We start from the raw sequence: 20,631 nt of genomic DNA on the forward strand, positions 1-20,631 counted from the left end.
CTCGCTAAACCCAAAACCTTAGCTCATAGCGGTTTTCTCAACGAAAGATCTCTTACTCAAAGATCAGGTTTGTTGTTATAGAAGAATTTCGTACATGAGTTCTCGTCATACGAAAGTTAAAAACGAAAACGAAAAGAAACGAATGATAATTTTATGTTATTGTTCAATGTTATAAGTTTATTTACAACGCATATTCTTCAAAAAATATAAACAAATACAAACAAATAAGGAAGTTGGACCAACAGCCTAAATTCTTACAAACTGTCGAAAACATATCACAAGGATAATAAATTTAGTGTGTAACATGACTTTGAATAAAAAAAAAAAAAAGAATATAATTTCACTTTTTTATTCGTCGTTATTATAGACAGTACAAAACACGAAACACAAAATAAATATTATAAACACTCCTCAGAACTTATGTGGTTAAACCTGCTGAAAAAAAGAATACTATGACGCTTTAAATTAACGCCCGGGCGTTTAAATTTTTAAAGGGCGTCAAGGAAAAGGAGTTCAAAAATTAATTTGTAATTTTTTTTTGTTAAAATTGAAAATATTTTCCACATAACATCTACATCGTTATTAATAAGCATTGAACATATCTTCTAATAGTTATTTTGAGTTTTTACGAACGCCCTAATCTGTGAAATCCAACGAATTAGATTGTTTAGAATAAGGCGTTTAATCAAAAGGGGGCGTCATTAGAAGGACGGCGTTTATTCAAAGCATCATAAAAATATCGTACAACGTGATATGTGCGATCTAACGAAACTAAAAACAAAACAAAAGACAGAACAAACGCTGACAACTGGACAAATATTATGAAAGACAGTTTAGAGAAAAAACAATTTAATATAGCTTTGCGTCTGTCATGACTTTATTTTGGTGCTAAACATATAAAAATATACTTTTAACATATCTACTACCTAATACCCAAAATAAAAATTAATTAATGGTATAAATGTTAGTTTTTTAGAATAATTTAGAGAAAAAAGTCCAAAAATTGCCGGGTAAAATACCTAAATATCCGTAGGGTATAAGAAAATCTTATATGAGGTAAACCTAGCTAGATTTAAAATTTAGGTTTACCGAGTTTGAGAAAAAAGAAAAAAAAATATTTAACCTTACCATTGTTCTTATTTTGCATCACTGTACATTACAAAAAAGCGTTCTAACTACAACTGGCATTGTAAAAGCTAATACGAAAATCTAGAAGACTAAAAAAAATCTCCACTAAACTTATCACTATCTTCTGACCAGATTAAAAATTGGTCAATTTTTAGACCTTTTAGACTAGGTGAACCACCTTAGAAATAACAAATCTGTAACAAGATTACACATGTCTTTGCAGTTAAAAATATGAGTCTCCAAAAATATACTACTTAAGCGACGCCTGCCTTCCCCAGTCGTACATACTTAAACCACCTCTCTAGATTAAATTTAAAATTAAATATCTCCCATGTCACTGCTGTTACATTTTTCGTTAAAAATCTGGTACAAGTAAGCGAAAGGCGGTCGACTTTCCGCGGATTTGTGCCAACACTTGACCATGAGCTCGTACACGTCATCAGGACACGTGCCTGGCTGTTCTAAATACGGAAACTGTTTGTTTGTGTTTTGTATACAATCGCAGGCGTTCTCAATCACTTGTGGATCGGTTAAATCAGAGTAAGGAGAATCTCGGGCAAAGGTGAAAATCTCCCATAACGTCACACCAAAACTCCAGATGTCGGTAGTTTGAGTAAATTTACCTAAAATGACAATCAATAGATTTTTACGTGACGCGGCTTTTGCTTTATAGTTTTTGGAAGCTAGTAGCGGTTTTGCCTTGTTTAAAATATAAATCAGAGTTTTTCAGGAAATTGGCTACAACATGGAGTTATTTATCGATTAAATACAGTACTATAATGCCCACTAAGTTGTTTATTACATAAAACAATACTAGATGCGGCTTAAATGGGAATAATATACAACGAAAAAATGTAGATTTTCTCTTTAGTGTTGGACAACACCAAGTGAAATAGTAAGTATATTGTAATTACAAACTTCGCGCCGAATCTTATATCACATTTTAAAATAACTGTCGCCGCGGTAGTTCATATAATTGAGAATTATTAAAACTCTCACCATAAAAAATGCACTCAGGAGCCATCCAACGAATCGGCAGTACAGCTTTTCCTTCAACACGGTAGTAATGCTTTGAGTAAAGATAACGACTCATTCCAAAGTCAGATATCTTAACCTGATAGGCTGGTCCAACTAGACAGTTCCTCGTTGCCAAGTCTCGATGAATGAAGCCTTCTGAATGTAAATATTTCATGCCAGCAGTTATCTGTTGTATCATATGCAGCAACGTGTCTAAAAGTAGTACGTTGGAAGCTACTTGACTAATGCGAACGTTGTCTGTCTGGGCTGGTTTTCGATCTCTAAGAAATTGATTCAAATCTCCATTTTCCATATATTCCACCACCATTAAGACCGGAGGTTCTTTACAAACACCCAAAAGTCGTACGACATTTTCGTGCTGTAGCCTGGCCATTACATCAACCTCTTTCATGAATTCACTCTCAATGTTTTTGTCTTCGGACTTCAATAATTTCACAGCAACAAGTGCTGTGTCTGGTAAACCCCACGAGTTGTAATGTCCAATAGTTCCGTAAATTTCGTCTAGACCGGATGCTTCTGCAATTTGCACCTCGCCGAATTGTCCTACGCCAATTTTTTCTTTAAACGTCAACTGATTACGTGGAAAAATTCGACAGGCTTTTCTCTGGGAATGACCTCTACCTGGTACCACGTGATCAGGATCAGAGTACATAGTAGACGGGAGGACTGCCTTATACGGATTTTCGTATGTACTTGCGTAAATAGCAGAGCCTTGATAAATCGTGCTCGGATGGTTTGGTTCGGCATATTGTTGCTTGAGGTTTGGTTGAGCGTACATCAAAGAGCTGTTTGTGGTACCACTTTGATTATCTGAGTTTGGAGCGCTATATTTTGCATAGTTGCTTTCTGCGTCCTTTCCAACGCTACTGTTCTTGTTGGACGCAAAGAAAGTGACATCTGGGGCTGCGTAAACGTCATCTAGCAAAACGTAAAAATAACTGAATGAGATAATAACTGAATGAGATGGATGAATGACTTAGACCTTTGTTGCGATAAAAACAATTTTTTTTCTCTCGGTTATTTCAGATCTTAGTTGTTAATTATTTGACAGTGGGCTGGATTTAATAGACTTTTATTTTAGTATAGAGATTATAGTTTCACGACTTTAACAATTAAAACTTGATAACATTAATAATGTTTAACTTCTAACTTTGCCAAATAATATTAAAATGTAAATTTAAAACCGTGAGTCTATTACAACTTTAATGTAACGGTGGATATGTACACACAACACCTGCTAATAAGATGGCCAGTTCAGAGCTGTGGAAATCAAGATTTCACTAGCAACCAAAAATAAACAAGCTAACTTGTTGTCTCGAACTTTCTGTAACTAATTACGTCATCTTTTTGCCTGCGAAGCTGGCGAAACAAAAATGTCTATCAAAAAGAACTTATTGTTTGTAATTTTTTGCCACATTTTAAAAACAAACCAACATATCAATAGAAGACAAGAAAAAAAAAGAAAGAAACGTTTTACATCGTCCAATTAGCTAAAAAACAAAAAAATAATAACCTGACTTATCCCCCTTATAGGAAACTTTAGCGTAAGGCGTTGAAGTGTTGCTGAATCCTCTGTGATTCTCCGACGGTGAATTAAGAAGCACTCGATCCTCGCTCTGATGGTCGTAATGATTCCGAACATAGATAGGCCTGTTCGCTCGCGATTTAAAAACTTTGTGCAAGCTAGTGCGATAGTGATATATGATGAAGATAAGGAGACATAAGAAGAGAAACGCGAGCACAGCACAAACAATAATTATAATATTATTGCCACCGTCCTTTTCCGTGGTCGGGCCTAAAACATAATTGCACAAAACAATTTAGTTCGAACAGAGGATGTGCAAAATATTAAAATGTGATGAACAAAACTTCACCTGGTTTTTCTGGTGCTTTACAAGTTAAAAACTGTGGTGATAACTTCAATGCTGCAACAACTGCAGAACTTTCTAAATACAAGAGAAGAGAAACAAATATAATAAAGAAAGGAAGTATATATATATATATTAACAAAGAAGACATATTGGATTGCTCAGAACAACATATTCTAACATATTCCACAATGGATGTCCCCCTACAAAGAGTGCTAAAGATAAACAGGAAATTTTTGGATTTTTTAAGATTATTTAGGAGAATTTTTGGCAGGATTCTTTTAGGATTTTCAGGGGAAACCCTGCAAGAAATTTATGGTGTCATGCATAATTAGTGGAATTTCTAGGCAACTTTCCAAGCTCTTTTATATGAAATGAACTTGTGTTCAAGTGGGAGGTCAGCTTTAAAAGTTCCACTAATTATGCATGACATCATACATTTTTTGTCTAGCTATAGTTAGGTACAAATTTAACTTTATATTAACATTTTCTATTTTTATTCATTTTGTCTGAACTATGGAATACTCATTTTCTGTAAGTTCATATCTGTGTCTGCATTGCAGCTTTTACATATGACCAAGATTTTGCTGTTTGAATTCCAAAGTCGCTTCTTCATTATTATTTTTCACAAAATTTATTTAAACAATGGTTAACTGATGGTTAACTGCTTGCAAGCATATTTAGCAACTCATATAAAGTCCAATAAGTATTGGTAAACAACTTTACGAACAACAAATTATTGCTACCTTAAAAGAAAAAAATGTTTGGGGAATAATTATTTTAGGAATTATTTTGGGGCTTTTAGACCAAAATTAAGTTCCACAAAGTCGCACTTTTTAGAGCTTATCAAAATTCTACTGCTGTTCTAAAAACACTTTTTATATGATACATACTTCTACTGTTATCATTTTGCTTAGAAACTATTCGAAATGTCAAACCAACCGAAAAGATTAATTCAGTATTCTCATCATAAAAGCAGCCAATCACAAAAATATATCAGCAAAAAAATGAATTTTCCGTTTACCGGCATAATTGACTGCCATAATTTTAGATCAGAATTGCTTTTAATATTTTCTGAACCTGTATCTTAGTCAAAATTGATATGCTGTCAAAAACAACTTAAAAGGCGTCTCTGAAAAGGGATAAATTCTGGAACTTAGAAAATATGATGATAATAGAAATATTTATTAGCTCAATTTCATCAAACCAGTCTAAAACCATATCACATCAAATTTTAAGTCAATATTTTTATTTTGACTGAAGTTATGGGACTTTTAACTAAAAAGGACACTACACGGTTTAGACTTATTTTGTGAATTTTTTATGTGCACTGCTTTGTAATTAGTAATAAAAGTTTTAGATAATATATCACAGTGGTGAGCTATTCAATATCTACCACTCTCTTAGTGGGTCCTGCAGTTAACCATATGCCAGGTTGATCGCTCCATCAAAGTGTGAATTAAAATATGATTGTGTTCAAAGGCCTGGCAAAAATCATTTTGCTAAAAATCTTCTTACCTTTTTCTCTACCTCAAAATGCCTGTGTAATTTTTTGTGCCTCATTCGAAATTATACTTTATCAGACTGGTCTAAAAGTACTTCATAACTAGTTTCAAGTCAATAACTTTATTTTTTTACTAAAGTTATTGCACTTTTAATTTTCTTGAATAATGCCAAATAAATGTGCAATCAATGATGAAATGGCTGTGACGGTTAACCTACTGGCTTTTTATATCTTTTATAGTAACCAAAGCATATAACGTAATAAAACATGCTAACCATGACCTGATATGAATAAGTATACATTTAATATACATTTTGCAAAAAAACACTTTGGGAAAAATCTTTTTGTCTATCAAGAACATGGGCTACCCTAGGTCTCTTAGTAATTTTATGTAATGTCATTCTCTTCATAAAGCTGCAATTTAAACCTTGCCACTTCGAAACAAGTTCATTTTCTTCCTACTCGGCCTTATCTTAATAGTTTGCTAAATATGTCTAGCTAACTACTTTTTTAGTTATTGAACTTTGCCTGCTATTGAAATATTTCCATGTAATCAGTATCACTTTATGATATATTTTCTTGTACTTTCATTGCTTTTTATTAAATTTTTTACTTTAAAAAAAATGCTACAGTTGCCATTTCAATACATCGGAAAAGACTTTTTACTTGATTATTCAAAACACGGAAATTTATCATGAATTAAATTCCACTATCACATGTATTATTTTGTAAAAACTTTATTTGTTGTTGACCCAAGAACTTTATGAACCATGACTAAAACCTAAAAATGACCAACCAAATATATAACAAATACAACAAGAAAACCTACTCACTTAACCCTTCAGTTTAACAACGCAATTGGCAAGTTATGTTTGCACACCTACCATAAGCTACCTTTGCTAACTTTTCAATAAAAATGTGACACAAAGAAATTCAAAGGGTTTTCCAACTGCTATTACTAAACATTTCAACTTCTCGTGGGAAAAGTGCTGCAAAAGAACCAATGTCATCCTTTTTATACCAGCTTGTGGTTATTAATTGAATTTTAAAACATTGATGCTTGGTTTCCTCCATTTCCTGTCAGGTTTTAGATATTAACAACAACAACAAAACATTTGAACTTATTATTGCTGTTTTTAAAAGAACTTCAAATTTCTGTGGAACAGATAAAGTAAACAGTCGCAAATCTGAAAAAGATTTCATTTTTATAAATTGTAGGATTTTTTTTAATATTACAAACTTGCTTAATGTTTTTAGCACATTATCTTTGTCAAAATTCATATTCTGTCAAAAAAAGTTTACTGGCTACTCAGAAAATGGCTTAACTCAGAAAGTTATGTTTACAACGGAATATTTTCTTTTTTTGACTAAATTTTTTTTAAACTAATTCTTTCACTGACCCCGATACGGCCATGGGGCTAAACAAGTTGTATTGATTTTTCAAATTTTGGTATGTTTACTATCGAAAACATATTACAACCGTTAACTGAAAACAAAAAACAGAACATGGGCCAGTTGTAATATTTTTAAAGACACATATTAGGTTGTGTCCGAGATGAGGTTAAATTCCCTGACACGATAGGAATAGTGTTAATATCCACTTCAAATCATTTTGACTATACTATTGGTTTTCAGTGATATCATGTGATGTCTCCCTTTTATGAAATAAGAAAACCCATATAAATTGTTTTGAATATTCAATGGAATATGCTTCATAAGAATCTCAGGGTAGAATTTCAGGTTAAAAAAATAGTTTAACAAATCCATATAAGAAAAAGCAAGTAGTAGCTAGCCACTTAGCTACTTTGTCTGTGAGTCATAAAAAAATGGCGTAGCTAACTGGATATCACAAAGCATAAACAGCAAGTGTGGCTGCATTTTTATTTCATTTTTTAAAAATAATATATTCAAAAAAGCATATTAACATGTATCTATGTGAGGAAACATGCTATCGCACATGCTCAATTAGGCACTCACTCTCGCTCAAGCACTCCTCTCAAATAAGCGTCCACCTTTTTTGTAATTTTTTTTAAAAGCAACTCAAATAAACGGCCAGTGGTGTTTATTTAGAGAGCTAACAAAAAAATCAAAAACAAAAGAAACATTTTACAAACCCTTAAATTTTGTTTAAAAAAATCAGCTTGTATTAGACTACACTAAATACTTGAATATACTTTTTATATCTCAGTAATTCTATCTCCCCCTCCTGTTCTTTTAGAGCTCAAGCAGTTTTCTAGTTGATGTAAATAATAACTCGAAATCCCCTTTTTTATAAATTATAAGAATAATAAAAACAAGTATTTTTGCCATTCTCAAAAGGAATACAACATACCTTGAACAATTGAAACTTGTCGCAAAAAAATCCACTCCATAGAATAATCAAATTTGATACTGATCTCCTTCGCCAATATTCCTCCCAAATCTATTGTATACTCAATCACTTGTGGGCTAATATAGTACATTGAATCGGGAGCACATACATAACCAAGTGTCGGTATGGGAACAGATCTACCAGCTTCCACAGAAAATTTTTGAATAGTGCCAGCCTGCGCACTTTCATTTACATATGCTAAAAGCTTAACAGCGTAAATTTTTGATACAGCAGTTAAGGTAAGAGCAAGTAATGGTTTCGGGCGTGAAGTTTTGTTCCAACCAACCCAACAGTCTGAAGTTAATGGACTTGAAGTTTTTAAGTGTTCCCCATCAGTAAGGCAGCCAGTGTTACGAGATAAGAAACCTTCTTTGAGTGTGGGATTGTAAGGGTATTTTGTGTCTTCCCAAGAATGCATCGAGTTGGAGTCACCTTGATATATTTTGTAATGGAAGATGCGAGCTGAAAAATAGAACACATTTAAAATAAGGCCCAACACAATGTTAATAATGATAAAAAAATGCTGATATTTATTGTTTTAAAGAAGCAGTACAGCTATTCACAGGAATAAAAACACTTTATTATACCTTAGAAGTGAGAACAGGATGCTTTTTACAAGTGTAAAATCTGTCGAAGATGGTTTAAATGTGGAAGATTGTTACGGAATGTACACAAAATACACAGAAAAGTTATTTTTGGGTACTTGATAACTGTTAAAAATTTGACTTTTGCAAGCACCAATGTTTAAATAATTAGTTCCTGTATCTTAAACGTTTGGAGAACATTTTAAGCAATAGATTAGACAGAGGTGTGCTAATAATGGTTTTTTTTATTTTGTGTAACACAAACTGTTTTTACAGGTTAAGACAGATGTTGATGTTGATGTTTGGTTGCTCACACTGTGTTTGAACTTTTAAGTAGAGCGCAAGTTCACATATTAACTTCTTTTATCATTTTTTACATTTAGTCATTTCCTTTAAACAAAACCAGACAAAACAGATGATAATTTTTGTGACCAATAACTTGTTGCTAAGATTCCTGCATACAAGGTTAAAAGAATGTTGATGTATACGTTAATAAAATAATTAATTTGCAAGAAATAATATTAGTCATACACTGTTGGGATTTTGCTTAAAAGATGATGCTTCAACTGATGTTTAAGTTGTTGGATTGTCCGTAGCATTTAATTCTCTCTCCACAGTTGTCCACCAAAAAACTCATATCTTGTTTACTTCTGCACTTACCCTCATTAAAATCCTCAAACATTTGTTTGTTAATTAACAGAGAGAAGAATGAATATTAGTATATGAAGGTTACTACCTTTTTCTATTGTGTGATTAGTTGAGTTAGGTGTGGTAAGTGGAGTGGTGGTTAAATCTGTAAAAAATAAATAAATAAATACATGCATGTATGAGATGAAATGTTGTTAGTACACATGTTTCAAAGTTTTGGCACCAAATGATGCTGATAGGATAACTCTGTAAAGCCTGGTTCACACTGGGGATTTAGGTGAGTTTAACAGGTATGATTTTAAGTGACTTTAAAATTAGACACAAACTCTAAAATCAGTACAGAAAATATAGAGAGAAACACAAAATAATTTTACAGGAAATATTATTGCTTTATCTTAAGCATGACCTTTTAGTCGCTACGTATACCTTACACCAGTGGTATATTAGCAGCAAAATAGAGCAAAATAAAACTTTTGAGGTGAAGGCTATTTTCAGCCAGCAAAAACAGGTTCTCGAAGCTTTAAACCTTTTTTTTTACATTTCAGTACAGTTGCTGTTGTTTTCTAACAACTTTCTAAATTCTCTTTCTATTAATCACTTAAGGCATTTTTTGATACTTGAGTTAAACTTTTTTGTGATTTAAAGAGAGTTTAGTCGGAAAATTGAACCCCGTGTAATGTGTGAGCTACCTTCTTAAGTTAAAAACCACCTGTTAAACACTTAAACCTATAGTGTGAACGAAGCATAATTAACCCTGCCCAGTGGTCTTGTGATGAATTTTTTGGCGAATGTTGATGTTGTAACAAAACTTCCTTATCCACCTCTGCTGATGCAATTTTTCGAGTTGGATGTAATTTCAACTTACAAAGGTTGTGTTATTACTTTCTCTCTTAATTTAACTGTGTTTGTGTTTGAGTCTTCAATCAAAACACAAAATATTAATTTCTGAAAAGAATCACAAGTTTTTCGACATGACACAGGCAAATGGCATTTTACATCATCATCATGCTAGTAGGGGTTCTCTCTGCACAAGGTCTGTCATTATAATCTCCTGAGCTTTTACGCAGGAACTATCAAGTCTACACTTATCTACTTGATTATCCTCCTTCATTCTCTACCAATTAACCAAATCTTCTTATCTGGATAACATCTCTGATGCTACAAATACTTAATCTCATATAATTCTTTTTTGATTGGTCAGGATCTTCCTGCTTCATTGCCCGTGTCTTAACACTTCCTATACAGGCCCCATATAACCTGACTTTTACCTCAACGACTCTGCTGGTAAACAAAGGTGAACAAGCAACCCTTGAACTTATCCTGCAAATACCAGCTATAAGAAATGATTGTGAAAAAAAAAAGGAATGCAGATCTAATGTTTGTGAATTTGGCTTAAAAGAAAACTCGATTCAAGATTATTAAATCAGAACACGCATTGCTAGTTTCAATTTACAAACATTTAAAAAACTTTTTAAAAGAAGAGAAGTTGAGAGTAGGTAGGGCAATACAATAATCATGGACTAATTTTGATTTCACAGTTATAATTTCGTTTAGTGAGGAAAGCTATAGGCATTCTTCACATTTGTCTTACTACTAAAAAAACGCCTTATACCTGGTGCTTTTATAGCTGGACAACCATACACTTGAAGTTTAATGCATGTTATGGTAGGATTATCAATTTTCATTCTGATGCGAACATATTGTGCTAAAAGCGGAACCTTGAACAGTAATTTTTTTCCGCTGACTAAACTGTAGTTCAAGCTTCGTAATTCCTGCAGGGAAAAGTAAAAAATACATAAATTTAATTCACCTCCTTTAACAGGATTTTAATTAGCAAGTATCCATACCCGTCCTCCTTCATAATCTGCCCAAAGGTTAGAATCTAAGCTGTACTGGAACTTAAAGAATGTTGGGAGATATTTGTCACTTGGTTTATCAATGGTATCTCTAAAACCATCAACACGAAGACCATATACCAACTGGTTTATTTTAAGATTGACAGAAGCCCAATCTTCGTAAGGCAATGATATATTATCTTTTTTTAAACACCACGCGTATGGCATATTGGTCGGTAAATGTTCTGCGTTGAATGAGATTTGCTGTGCAAGAAATCCGGTCTGCGTAAAGAATGTTTTTCCCAAATCTTTTGTTACAAGGCCAATGTTCGTCTGGGTACATTCTAAACATTATAAAACGTTTACAACAACAAGAAAAAATTCCTTTTTTATTTAAAACATATCTGTTTGAAGAATTCAAAACATGGAAGAAGAATTAGGACTAGGAAAAGCCTCATTATAAAGCAGGTTGACTCAGTGAAGGCTCAGTTGCTAGTTAACCCATTCTTTTTGTCTTTGCTTCAACAAAATTCCATAATACTTTATTATGGTGAGCATTTAGCAAATAGCAAATGCTCACCATAATAAACCCTTCTCATATAATCAGGCTCTTAGTTTACTAATATTTATAAAATCCATAGAAAATATCACTAACCACTGCAGTTAATAGTTTATTTATCACTAAAAATGTTTAGAAAAAGTTACGCCACATACACTTTTTTTATTAAATATCAATTTGTGCAACAACATGCAAACAGTCCATATCTAGGTATAAGAGGATATAAATGGAACAATTTTTCAAACAGGTTTATATTGCCCTTTTATTTTATCAAAAGATTGAAAAGAGGATCATTCTACTTTCATTTTACAAAAATAATTTCTGGTGTTTATTTTTAAAACATGTTTCCTACAAATTCAGGTGTTGTCATGAATTGCTAGGACTTGCTTGCACTTGTGTAACTGTTGGTTGCAGGCCTATTGAGGTTTAAGGTGGTTACTCTTGCACATGTGAAGACACATTCAATTCTTAGCAACGAGACGATAGCTGAGCCATTAACTGTTTTCCTAGTTCCACAGGAAGTGTGCCTTGCTGAGTCATCCATTCACCACATGCGCAAATCAATACTTATTTATACGAAAACACAACTAAAATTAGAAAAGGCTTTGAAATTAATAAAAAAAAATTAATAAACTTATTCTACATGTGATTTTTATGTTTTCTAAACTTGCCAAAATACAAAGAAGGAAAATCTAATCAAATACATTAAGCTTGTCCTTTTAATTTTTTTCCAAAGACCCAATAATCTGCAAATTGGTTTGCAATAAAATTTTCTGTGTAGACCTATATAGGCCCTATATGTTTACTCACAAAATTTGATTGGAAACCGACATGCAGATCTCAAGTTATGAGGTTGTCAGCAAAAAGATTAGATGCCTGGTATAAGCAAAGGAGTTTCATTGTCATAATTATATCTAAAAATCTTTAAATGTGAATATCTTGTGAACGAAAAGAAATTTTTAAAACTTTCAAAAGACTTGTTAACTAACTTTTTAAGCTCTATAATATAAGTCCAACATCATTTCATATACCTTCAGTTCCCTTTAAATTAAATCCCCATTTGTCTCACAAGCAGTAACAAAGTTTGAAAGACTCCACTCACAACTTCTTCACACATTAGTTGAGTATCCAAGTTATACATAAAAAAACTTAGTAATGTACATTCCCAATTTTGAAACGGCAGACCTAATACAGTGTACAAATGCAAAGAAAAATAGTTACACCATTTTATTTAGAACTTTCCTTGATTGTAATAGTGTACCATGTGATGCGCATTATATCACATGCTATTTTTTTACCAATAGACACGTGGCTGCTCAAATATTTAATCACTTGTGCGAATCTTGATTTTTGTATATTATAAAAAAGTAGTATAAACCCATGATAGAGTCCATTTTGCTTTGGCAAGAAGATTCTAATAAATTTACTTTCAAAAAAAACTGGATGAATATAACCTTCAAGTATAAAAAGTATATATCAACCGAATAATCACTTTTTGGAATTACATCCTCAACTTTAACTTTCAGCAATCAATGTAAACACAAACTACCAATTAAAATTCTTACCATTAAATTCCTTGCGTTGAGGCACTTTACCAGGTACGTTACCATACATTTCCATGCGTAGACATTTCGTATTAGCTCCTTTTTTTATCTTTACAAGTAATTTGGATGCATGTATTGGTGGATTTAGTATAAGATATTCATAGTCGTCACCTTTAAGGTTCAAGGTTTTCACGATGTGTGTCTTAAAACAAAAATTAAGACCACATAACAACACATTTTTTACACATTTTCTTGAACAGCATTTCATGCACTATCGTAGAAGCAACTGCCTAGAAAATTTCTGATGGTAATTTTCTATGTATTGTTGGGTTTTTTCTGTACTTAATCCTTTGTTTGTTTTAGTCTTACAAGCGCTGCCGATAGAGTTCAGAACCGGTTGTCCATGGGAGTTACTGTATCCAGATGATTTGGTTCTCATAGTGGAGTCGATGAATTAGCTAAAAAGTTTGAGAAGTGGAAGAAAGGACTAGAAGAGAAAGGGTTAAGAGTGAATGCAGCAAAGTATAAAGTCCTGATTAGTAGCATTAAAGCCAAGTGTCACTTTGTAGTTGGAATGTGACCTTGTAGTTGGAAAGTGGCTTTGTAGAGTTTGCAGGAAAGGGGTTGGTAGTATTTCACTTTTTTGTCATGCTTTTTAGCATTGGGTACATAAGTGCAGTGCTATTGGAGGAGGGTTAAAAGCTGACATTCACTTTGTATGCAAGCAATGCAAGGGTGAGATTATAGACAACAGTGGCTCATAATAGTCAAGGATTTAAGCGTGGCTTGTTATTCTGTTACTTCGGTGATATGTTGTGTAGTAAAGAGGGTGTTGGAAAAAGTGTTGCAGGATAGGTTCTGCTTAGAAAAAGTTCAGAGAGTTACTTCCTTTGTTGACTAGCTGAGTTTTGTCAATTGAGGTAAAAGGTAGGTTGTATGAGGCTTGTGTAGGAAGCGTTATGTTGAACGGTAGTGAGACATGGGAAGTGAAGCAGGAAGGTCTTGACTGTATAGAAATTATATGAAAATGGTGAGATGGATGTGTAACATTAGTCTGGGAGACAGAAAGAGTTTGGATGAGCTAAGAAGCAGGCTAAGCATCCATAGCTTTAAAGATGTCATTCAAATAAGAAGATTGAGTTAGTTGAGAAAAATTGGGTAAGAAAGTGTAGAATCTGATAGTTTCTGTGGCAAAACCCAGAGATAAACTGAGAATGATTTGGCAGGAGGTAATAAGGACAGACTTGATGCAGAGGAATTATATCAGATTGAAAGAGGGTTATTAATATAATGATAATGTTGCAGGTAGTCCCTCCATTGCTATTCCCAATTTTTATTTGCTGTTAAAACTGTCATAATAATTACTGTAATGCCTTTTGCCTTGTATAAAAATATTTGTCCTTGATTCATACGCAAACTTACACAAAAAATTAACATCACGGCAATCATTGCTGGTTTTATAACAAATGTAATCTGTATTCAGTCAGACAAAGTTTTAAAAGAAATGTTTTTGCTAATCTTTTCATTGCAAAAAAATTATTAGAATACAAAAAATTTAATTAAACTTATAATATTCAATAACAATAAACAATGTAAACATTGTCCTTTTAAACAAAGTGTGAGGATTTCATTGCATATTTTTATAAAAAAATGCCATTTACACTAGAAAATTGAAAAAAAATATTTTTAAATTAAAAATTAAAACATTGTTGCTGTCTTTTTGCTTTTAACTCACCGTGGAAAATGGGAAGGTTGTTACTTGTGCACTGGCTTTGTTTATTTATTTTGAATATCTTTAAAGGACGTACACTTCAAATATAAATATCTGTTATAAACATGTGTCATGTAAGCAGCTTGAGTAACTGTTTCTTTATTTTCTCTGTTTGAATTGGATTATTTTAAATTTTGGAAGGCATTCAAAATATTATATCTGTTGAATGATTCAACAGATACAACATTTTTTAAAACTAGTAAATTTGTTAGCATTGGTAGCCATCATTGTTTCAGATAGTATTCTTTCTAAATAAAAGTCTGCTGTGGTGTTAAGAGTGGCAATATTGTGAGTAATTAAATATTGTTTAACATGTATTGATATTTTGTACTACTCACCTTTTGACCATTCTCAATGTAATTATTCATTGACCCTCCATGAAAATAGCGAATCCAAATGTCTTTACCATAACGGTAAGTTTTATAGCCTTGCAAGGCAATGGCATTTATCTGAAGGTTGTATATAAAATCAACACTTATAGCAAGTTTATTAGAAAAATATTCATCTAATGCTGTTGGGTCATTCTCAATACACCATGCAGACTTATTGTTTAAACGACAATATCGTGCTTCGAAGCTGCCAAAATGTACGCTGTCTTCAGCATATATTTGTTTGTCTGGTATTTTTCCATTCTCAAGACCAACTGCTTGTTGTGACTCTGTGTAAAAAATGTATGAACAAATCAGAATATTTTGAGATGCAAAAACAAACAAACAGGTCGGCATTTGTGTTGGCAACTGCGAGTGATAATGATAATTACAATTGTCGTAAGAATAATCACAAGATAATTATATCTAGGAAAAACATTACCTGGATCTAGCGGAGCAATTCGAGCTTTCACATCTTTAAAATAAAAACATTGAAACAAAATCCAAATCCAAAAGCTTTTCATTGCATACATTTACTAAAAAAACAAGAAGTCAAACAGAAACATAATTAAACACAACTTAATAGTTGGTGGTTTACAAAACAGACGTGTGGCACCTTTTACTAAATACTTGCTCAATATTTACTATCAAAAAATGCAAAACCTTTATCATGAAACAGACATCTACCAATTTTAATGTTGTTACAATACAACTTTACATTTCTACAGAACACAAAAACAAAACAGTCCAAAAAACACAATCCAACCATATGTTTGTATTAATAAAATAAAATATTCAAAGGTGACTATTTTCCATTTAACTTGCTTATGTTACCATAGCAACATATGAAGTGTTAAGTCAATCTTTATGATTCACCAATCAAAATGTGTTAAACAGTTTTATAAAAAGCAGAAGTGCAGATAAAGTATAAAATCTAACAAGCTTACATCAATAATTATAGTAACAATCGTAAACTCTCATTATAACAATAAAGATAAAAACAACAAACACACGCTATTATATAAAAAACAACACAACAACAACAATAATGGGGTCATTGGAAACTGTAGATTATAGTTTGGCTGTCTGTGCTTTGGGGAATTTATGTTTTCAAAAATTGCAGAATTAAAAGTTTACCTCCTGAAGAAAAGAACATACACTCAGTTGGACTCAAAATACAATTCAACAATCATAGGAATCATGCAACCATACAGATGACCCATAATGGCCAATGATGTAATTAGTATGTGCAGACTATAAATGAAAAAGTATTGATAATGGTTAAAGAGATATTGTATTTGGAGGTTTTTTAATAAAAATTTCAAATATCTTAAAACTAAATAAAATGGACTTGCGTTTGTTTCTTGACCCTTGCTAAGAAAGAGAGTTTTATCTACGTCAGGCTACCCAACCTTTGAAACTGAGTTTTCCTAAGCTGTATTTGGCTGTTATCGATCCGGTATACCTCATAATTAAAATGTGGTAGCCAATAACTTTATTGATAAAAAGGTTTATGGGCACACAAGTTAGTTAATACTTCCTCTGTTGGAGTAGATGCAAGTTCAATTCGCGGTTTTTAAAGTATTCACAATTATTATTGAATGACAAATATGCATACTTAATTTACAAATACTTTTCATTTTAATAAGAGATGGCTTCCATACCTTTCCAGAAATTGAAGTGATTACTATATGCACAGCATTGCCTTTTTAGAAAAAAATACATATGGTTTTTGAGGAATTAAATCCTTCCCAACGTTGTTTTATGTACATTGCCTTGAAAGACACAAACTACTTACTTTGTACTCTGGTGAATGTTATTCTTGGAAATTCATAGATTTTGGTCTGAGCATTGCCAAGCATTGTGCCAGAGAAATGTTTACAGTTGGCAATCGAAGGCCATTATGACAGTCATATAACTGGGGCGTTTTTGAATGTAGTTTGAACATTTTAGGAATAGATAAGGGATTTATTCATTATCTGACAATGGTGTAGAAAATTTAATGACCAGATAGAACTTGTATAACAAACCTTCACAATCAAGTTCAAGCTATAATGAAAGTAATAAAAAAAAGGATCAAGCGTCAATTTGATCCATGGCACATAGTGGAGGAAAACATAAGCAGTTTACTACGTATAAAAACAAGGCAAAGTTGCTTGCCTTATTTTTATACATATTTTGTTTCTTCAGATTTTAGGATTTAAAGCAATGCCTATGGCTGATTTATGAGCACCTGCTATGCAACTACAGCTGGTCACACATGAATGAAAATATTTCAACATCTCGAGTAGAAATCTTTCACGTAAATTTAGACCTGTTAAGGAAAATGCATTCAACTTTATTAACGTATATATAAATTTATATATACATTTTTTGTGGAAATTAATTTTTGAGAATTCTGTATGTTTTTGATAATTCTGCGAAAATTAGTCATTAATATTGTCCTCGTGAAATTTGGATTTTTTCTTCTTGTAGAAATATAGATTTATACCTGGAACTATAAATAGATATTCTAACTTCAGAATCCTTATGTCTCCTACATAAAAGCCGTTTGAATTGGTTTAAATTAAGAAAGAACACATTATAATACTTTCATCGAGAAATTTGTGAAATTTAGTTCTCACCAGAAATTAAGACTTGCAAACTTTGAAAAAATTAGTTCTCATAAAAATTTAATATGATTTTCAAAAAGTTTCTCACAAAAATTAATTCCCTTATAATTATTAAAGTTAAAACTTTCAGGAACGCTTCTATGTCTTAGAAATGGAGTACAGTGGACTCATCTAATCTTAAACTTTCTCTATCTCGAACAACTTTCTTGTCCATTGTGAGTTTTAGACAGAGAGAGTCCACTTTATATTAAGAATGAGCTAAGTAGCAGGCATGATTCCAAACTAAAAACAATTTGCTTAAAAATTTAGAGCTTTAATTTTATGGTTTATAACCTTGTTCCTAAGTTAATTGTTTCTACTAGCACCAGACAGAAGATAAAACATTTTTGAACTGATAGATTTGGATCTATTTTTAGCACAAAACCAATTTTTAAGCTGTATACTTTGAATTTAATTTAGGACAATGATTAAATTTCCATGTTCACTTCTTTCAGGTAAAGGTGTCTACTTAGTCATATTAGTTTGATGAAAACAATACTGACGTGTTTATAAAAAAACAATTTAATGTCTGAAAATAAAAGATAGGAAAATTGTGTAATACACAATAAAAAATTGAGTGTTTACTAAATTCAATTGCCTACACAACAAGTAAAAAAAAACTAGTAATTAAAAAAACGCATGATTGATGAGCAGATCATTGGAAAAACAATTTCAAGATGTGAGTATTCTAGTCATTATACTATAAAAAAATCCACAAGAATACACCCCCAGCTACCATCTTTGCCTTAAAGAAAGGCAACAGATATTAAGATACAATGTTTGTAGCTGTACCCAAACCAAAAGCAAATAATAAAATCCATTTTTTAATTTTATAAAATTTAGTTAAAATTATAAAGTTGCTTAATTTAAGTCAAAGAATAATACAACAACACAATGATAACTGCTCAACTTTTCTCAAACAAGTACAAAACACACACCAACAACTCATAATCTTGTCTTCTTTTCTCTCAAAAGCATTTAAATCTTATTTTATGTCAAAGGTTTTATAAATTAATCAATACTGTAAAGAGTATTAACTGACATAATCAAATTAATTATTGTCTATGTGTCCAATTACATTAAAAATAAAGAAGGACTGTTCACACTTACTAATAAATAATAAACAAAAAAGTTTACAGTAAACAGTATACAGTTAACTATAAACATTTTTGGTAATCTAACATTGGATTAATTAGCTTATTAACATTATGTTTATTATCAAAGGAACCATACATCTAAAAGCTTGTGATATATTCAACTGTCATAAATGATGGAAGTTCACTTAATAGTTACTGATGTTGTTAAAAGATGGTTTTATTAAAAGTTTGTTTTTAAGACAAAAGTAATTTAGAATACAGACAATAATTTACAAAATGATGTCAACGTCCATTAATTGTATTTTGAATTGTTCAATTATGACAAATGGACATAAATCTTGTAAAGATAACATCACAAATGCATTCATTTATTCATAAACTATATTTAAACATAATAATAAATTAGGAAACAGCAAAGATGTATAACACTGATAAGAAAATAGGAATAATCAAATTTCCATTTTAGGTAATGAAAAAACAAACATAAAGCTGTATATTTTTTATCACATGTCTGTACTTATAATGTCCAAGCTCTTTGAGACAATAAGATTTATCCAACGTGTTAGATCACCAGCCTAATTATTTTTTTAAAAAAGTTTTAAATGTAATTGCATCAGTTCTCAAAATTTCAATTATAACGTGATATCCTCAGCCTTAAGTCAATCCATATTACCTAATGCAATGATACCGAAACTCGCAACATCAGAAATCAACAGTGACAATTGGCAGTGCTGTCGTAATTGCCAGATTAGGTCAAAACAGCGAAAGCAGCACAAATTACAAACATAAAAAACAGTAAAATTAAAAACAAGTAACAAAAATCTACAAGAATTTTTTAGGCGTTAATGTTTGCTGGTTTAAATCCTGCTTGATTTAGATTTTCACTTTCGCCGATAGATATTGCCCCCACAACTGAAGACTTGATAGTGTAATATATAATATAATAATGCGTATAAGCTTAAATCTGGTACAGTTAAAATGTAAGCTTCTGCAAACGCAATATATTACAAGACAAGTCGAAAGTGGCAAGTGATTTAACTAAAGCTTGATGATAAAACAATATACACAGTACTTACTTTCTCATAACTGTCACTTTCGTTATAAAACCTATTGAAAATAAAATCCCCTTAGGTAATTAACAACATACATCTCTCTCAACATTTTATTTTATACTTTTTGATCAACAAAACACATATGCGAAAGATTGTTGTAAAAATAAATTATGCCCATCTTTTTTGTTACAAAGGCTTGTCGCTTTTTTAAAAAAAACATTACCTTTCTAACATTTTATTTCTATATATTTTTTTTAACAAAACTTTGAGAATATCTTTGCAACATAACTTTAAAAACAGTTTTTGTGGCATGACACAGCATTAGCCTTCATGGTACCATTTTTACCATTTTTACGCAAATTATGGTGCAATTTTAGTCTTTTTAATTATTTTTAAAAAACATATAGCTGTGTTTTAGACTTCTATGGTACCACTTTGATAATTTTCAAACCAAACAATGGTGCAGTATTAACCTTTTACAGTACAGTCAGGGAAAACTTTTAAAAATGCTGTTACAGTATAATTACTATACTACTTTCAAATTACACGTTTAATATAGCTTAAATAAGCAAATCACAACGTTATATTTTAAATGCCAATATACAGCTTTTAT

At 31.6% G+C, this 20,631-nt stretch overlaps 1 protein-coding gene across 3 annotated transcripts; it reads right to left on the bottom strand.

Annotated features, from left to right (window-relative positions):
- Window positions 1-143: 143 nt before the first annotated feature.
- LOC130662437 (discoidin domain-containing receptor 2-like) lies at window positions 144-19,095 on the bottom strand. 3 transcript variants are annotated; one of them, XM_057461312.1, is made up of 12 exons: window positions 18,980-19,095; window positions 15,661-15,754; window positions 15,189-15,508; window positions 13,101-13,281; window positions 10,989-11,320; window positions 10,754-10,913; window positions 9,230-9,286; window positions 7,871-8,371; window positions 4,041-4,112; window positions 3,680-3,961; window positions 2,128-3,084; window positions 144-1,751 (listed from the first exon to the last, which is right to left on the bottom strand). In XM_057461312.1, exons 2-12 carry the CDS (start codon window positions 15,749-15,751, stop codon window positions 1,447-1,449), a joined length of 3,258 nt encoding a protein of 1,085 aa, XP_057317295.1. In that variant the 5' UTR covers window positions 15,752-15,754; window positions 18,980-19,095; the 3' UTR covers window positions 144-1,446. The 3 variants fall into 3 exon arrangements, with proteins under 3 accessions (XP_057317295.1, XP_057317294.1, XP_057317296.1); XM_057461311.1 differs by lacking the exon at window positions 18,980-19,095 and adding an exon at window positions 16,356-16,495; XM_057461313.1 differs by lacking the exons at window positions 9,230-9,286; window positions 18,980-19,095 and adding an exon at window positions 16,356-16,495.
- Window positions 19,096-20,631: the final 1,536 nt, after the last annotated feature.

This window comes from Hydractinia symbiolongicarpus, chromosome 10 (assembly GCF_029227915.1).
Source record: "Hydractinia symbiolongicarpus strain clone_291-10 chromosome 10, HSymV2.1, whole genome shotgun sequence".
NCBI lineage: Eukaryota > Metazoa > Cnidaria > Hydrozoa > Anthoathecata > Hydractiniidae > Hydractinia > Hydractinia symbiolongicarpus.

What these genes read in the sequence shown, in the direction of transcription:
- LOC130662437 (XM_057461312.1), bottom strand. Translation starts at nt 15,751, where the DNA reads ATGTATGCAATGAAAAGCTTTTGGATTTGGATTTTGTTTCAATGTTTT. An exon ending in TCAACGCAAGGAATTTAATG is followed by an intron (nt 11,321 to 13,100) that starts GTAAGAATTTTA and finishes TATAATGTTTAG; the next exon opens with AATGTACCCAGACGAACATT. An exon ending in ACAAGTTTCAATTGTTCAAG is followed by an intron (nt 4,113 to 7,870) that starts GTATGTTGTATT and finishes TCTTGTATTTAG; the next exon opens with AAAGTTCTGCAGTTGTTGCA.